The following is a 4846-nucleotide window of genomic DNA, read 5'->3' as shown; positions in this document are numbered from 1 at the left end:
CTTTTGGGGTTTTTCGACATGTGATTTACGATGTTTACCCTCATTGACGGGAGGGTTTGGATGTCTATCTAGCAATCGTTGCGGATCTGGCTCTGTCATATGGCATAAATCGTTTTCTGCTAAGGCTGCTATGTACCTCCAAAAGTTTAACCAGCGCCTGAATTGGTCTGTCGTGAACTTGACCCTCATCAGCAGACATTTACCTCACCTGCAGCGTTTGTGGCTCGTTTTCTAGCTCCACTTCGCTCTGTCCAAAGACGGCTTTGCGTGCTCTCTCAAATCCTCCTGCTCACTCGTCTGGTTCTGCCCCTCCTATCCTCCCTCGGGGACAGGTACCTTTTCGGTCCCGATTTCGCTGTCCCATTTGTCATAATTTCAATGAAGGCGTTTGTGTGTTTCCTGACTGTAGGTTTATACATGTTTTGTAGCTTGTGAGCGGACAGCCACCCCCACTCCGTGTGCCCCCGGAGAGTTCGATCCAAGCCTTCCGGGAATTAAACATCGGACACACTTTTACTCCTGAGAGTGTGTAGGCTCTGTCTGTCGTCAAGACCAGTGCTGAGAGCCCAGTCTGTCCAGATGAGTTTCTGTGTAGGTTTCTATTCGCTTTAGAACTGAAAATGTCCGCTGGACAGACTCGGTGAACACGGGGACGCTCAGCGCCAAACACACAAATCTGAACAGCTGCTTCATGATTCACTCAACATTTTTCTGATTAAGGAAGTCTAGGAAATCAGTGGAAGACTTCCCGTTAAATCCTCCATGGATACATTACAGTCAGCTCTGTTTTTAACTGAGACAGATCAAAAACTGCTCCGTGGCTCTGTGTCAAAATTGACAAGGCTGCATGTGACTTCCTGAAACTTCTGTCCAAAGAAGGTCTGAATGCTGTGACGTTGCCTAAGCCTGCTAGAAAGCCTGAGACAAACTCAAAATCTGGTTGAAAGAAATTAATGACACACATTGATTTTGGTGAATAACCTCACTCTGCAGGGTAACAGGACAGCTGAAATGCGATTGGAGCATATAACCAATGTGAAAATGACGGCCCGTCACTGATATTTATATATGTTCATATTTGTGAACTTCACTCTGCCCAGCAACAGTGTGTCCATCACGTGAGGGATTCAAGTATTTAAGTCTAGGACTGGGGAAACTCTGCACTTTAAAGCTGAGCAGACAAGAAGCCGGAGGTAAGTCACTTCAAAGAAAAATGAGGAATATGATTAAAAATTCCTAATTTCATATAATTCACACTAAATGTCTCTTAATATTATTTCTAAAAGTTAAGAACAATGTAAGGTAACTTTTTTTTTTTTGTCTTCTCATTTTTTTCCTCTCATCTCAGAATGGCACTGAGACACGTCCTAAACAGAAGACTGAGTGGCCCATTCCAGAGACAGACACTGGAACAGGAGGCAGACAGACTCCTGGATCCACCATCCACTTTAACACACCTGATGAGCATGGACCAGGTGGAAGGTCAACCTCTCCTCACTTTCTAAGCAAAAGTTTTGGAGGTAAAGATGTACAAGTCATGTAAAATGCATACAATCTACCTTAACAGAACATGGAATTTTTACACATTAAATGTTTGCTATCAGGAGGGTGAAGAGTGGGAGGTACGATGTTCCAATGAGACGGATTCATTTACAGTAAGTATGTACTACTGAGCGCTAAAATACAGTATGTGTGTGTGCGTGTGTGCATAACAATAACTTCTGTCACTGAACAGGACAAGGCAGAGGTTAGCATCTGTCTGTGGTGGGTGTCTTCTGGAACCGGCATTTTTCAATTGGAGGCGGGTGGTCATGTGAGACTCACCCACATGAAGCGTGGATCTTTGGTGCGTGTATGTGTGTGTGTGTGGGGGGGGGGGTCACTTCCAGTCCACAAATTACACCACAATAGAGGTATGGACTAAAACAATACAAATGACCATGAAAAACACTGTAAAATGACACATACTTAAGAGTAAAGTTAATATAAATTGTTTTTGTAGGTGGTTACCCAAGCTGCTGAGGAGGTGCAGCTGAACATGATAGCTGTCAGGGAGGGGGGGGGGGGGGGTACCTGGAGCTGCTCCTGGAGGACAAGGAGACCCTGGATGTGGAAGCAGTACTCTGGGAGTCTCTGGAGCATCACTTGAAGACGGCCCTCTGAGGATTCAGGCTGAGAACAAGAGGGTGTCTAGGATGACTGTCCTGAATTAAATGCAACAAAATAAATGAAATATGCAGTTGCATTAAGTTATGTTGTTAGTAATGTTCCAAGTTTTTTTTAAATTAAACTACTGTTTTTTATCCAACGTTAAAGTCTGTTTCAAATTTAATTTTTGATCATTTAAGGATTTAATGTTTTATTTTGTATTCATACATTGAGAAGCAGCCATGAATTTTTAGTCCAAGATTAAAGTAATTTACATGTTTTTTGCTTAAATTTAATGAATAAAGCTAAACACTTAAACAGCACATTTTCCAATTCAGAGGCTTCAGACATTTCAACCAAAGTTTCCTTTTCATTGATTCTAGTTTGAGCATTCTTTCAAGAAGAGACGCCACTAAAATGTGAAAATACTCAGAAGACTTTGACTACAACATTTTAGTTGCTTCACAATCTCACTCAAAATGTGTGTCAAAGTGACACCCAGTGGTTATTTCAAGTCCAGACTTTTCAATACAGATGATCGCTTTGTCAGAGACCGTCTCTATGACTTCATTCTATATTATTGTATATGCCATGTCATCAAATCAGAGTCAGTTAGGACTTTCAACTACTCTGCCTGTAGGGATTTAACCACAGAGCACTATCACCAGGCAGGTGATTTTCACCTGAGCAAAACTAATTACATGAATTTCTACAAGGAGTCTGTGCCTTCACCAGGGAAGTCTCACATCCCAGGAATGGCTGGACTAAAGACCAAGTTTCTAGTATTAGAATATATTTTAGGAATTTTTTTTATTCTAAAATTCCTTTTTTATTAATTTATTTTATCTTCAAGTGGTTTGAGCATGTTTTTAGGAACTTCTCATGTTTTTTCTTGTTCATTTTGTCACACATACCATATAAAATACAAAAACACAAATTTAAAATGCGTCATGTTTTGTTGGGTACATTATATTAAGTAAAACTTACCTAGAAAATTAAGAGATTTAAATTTTTTTTAAAGTGTTCTTAGATTTTTTTTTTTTTTTTTTTTTTTTTTTTTTTTTTTTTTTTTTTTTTTCCAATACAAAAAAATCTCATTGGTCCTTTTTATTTCTGGATTCATACAAAGACAGACCGGTTTGGATATCTGAACAAAAAGGAAAAAGGTTTAATCTCTCTTGTTGTCGGTGAGTTGTCGAAACGTCGAGTATTTTGAAAGAAGAAGAAACAAAACAACCTTCCTTTTGTTGTCATCTTAGGGGGGAAACTGAAGAGGCAAATATTCATCATTTCTCGGTTTTAGCCGATGAAGTTCATCACAACGAGGTGCAGGACGGTGTGAGCGAACAGGAAGTCAGCGAAGGCTCGTTCTGGGGAGATGGACAGGAAGTCGCCTTTGTTCTGAGGGTTGATCTGGATTCGAAGACATACTCCTAAAATGAAAGAGCCCACGCACGAGATGAAGCCCGACAGAAAGCTGTTGAATGGGAAGGTGCCGACGAGCAGACAGTACAGGAACTGCAGCGCTCCGGTTAACAGGATATACAGAAGGTACGCGTCCACCACCTTCAGCTTGTTGGGCGTCGTGGTCGTGTACTCCTCCAGAAACCGAGAAATGACCGATAAGACGGAGTTGGACATGATTTTTAGGTTGAATTTCACAATACAGAGCGCGCGGAAAGACCTGCAAAGCTGAATAAGTGACGTGTCCCGGGAGACCGGAAATGGCTTTGGAGTTACATTCTTAGATTTAATGTCCACCAGGTGTTATTTACGGTGGCCGAGAGGTGCAAGACACGCTTACATTTAAGATACAGCAAAGGCAAATCCCAGTAAAAATGAACAAATCACGAAACACAACAGCAAATCATGAAACACAACAGCAAATCATGAAACACAACAGCAAATCATGAAACACAACTGCAAATCAATTGTGTATGATTTATTAAATGTTATTAATAACTGTTTTCTTTATGTGGACATTTTAAATACATGAAACAGTCCTGAAGCATTCTTGCTAGAGTGGTCTTGACGAAGAGGGAATACCCTTATTACCGGAAAAGCAAAAACTTTACCTTGTTAAAGGTTGTCGTCATTTTTATTGTAGTAATACAATTGAAGAAATGCTTTTGGACTGTCTCATGTATTGAAAATGTCCACTAAAAAAAGACAGTAATAAGGAAATGTAAAAAATAATACACAATTAGTTTTATATTACGTCACTTCCGGGATTCAGGACGTTCCGTTTCAGTTAGACGCAGTTTCTCCGCTTTCCTTTTTGTGTTTCTGGATTTGTTCATTTGTATCGAGATTGTTTTTGTAATTCAGTATTTGTTAGTTTTCACACAAAATTGCTTTTGTGTTTCAGGACTCTGTCATTTGTTCCGTGGTTTGCTGTTGTGTTTCAGTATTTGCTGTCGTGTTTCGTGATTTGCTGTCGTGTTTCGTGATTTGCTGTCGTGTTTCGTGATTTGCTGTCGTGTTTCGTGATTTGTTCATTTGTACTGGGATTTGCTGTTGCTGTATCTTAAATGTAAGCGCGTCTTGCACCTCTCGTCCACCGTAGTTAGTATTTAGTAACAGTATCACAACAGTTTGAATATTCTGGCAGAGAATTCAACATTTTCAAAAAAATCTTCAACAGAATAAGCGTAATCAAACTTTTAGGATATTTTAAAGTAAAAACTTTCCAGAACTG

At 39.9% G+C, this 4846-nt stretch overlaps 1 protein-coding gene across 1 annotated transcript; it reads right to left on the bottom strand.

The window, feature by feature from the left end:
* Positions 1-3179: 3179 nt before the first annotated feature.
* Positions 3180-3868, bottom strand: LOC101158164 (dolichyl-diphosphooligosaccharide--protein glycosyltransferase subunit DAD1). The gene has a single exon (XM_004085045.4). The coding sequence runs from the start codon at positions 3787-3789 to the stop codon at positions 3448-3450; it is 342 nt and encodes a 113-aa protein (XP_004085093.1). The 5' UTR covers positions 3790-3868; the 3' UTR covers positions 3180-3447.
* Between the last annotated feature and the right edge of the window lie 978 nt (positions 3869-4846).

This window comes from Oryzias latipes, chromosome 18 (assembly GCF_002234675.1).
Source record: "Oryzias latipes chromosome 18, ASM223467v1".
NCBI lineage: Eukaryota > Metazoa > Chordata > Actinopteri > Beloniformes > Adrianichthyidae > Oryzias > Oryzias latipes.
Note: the sequence above shows the minus strand (reverse complement) of the source record. Positions and strands in the feature narration are given on the sequence as shown.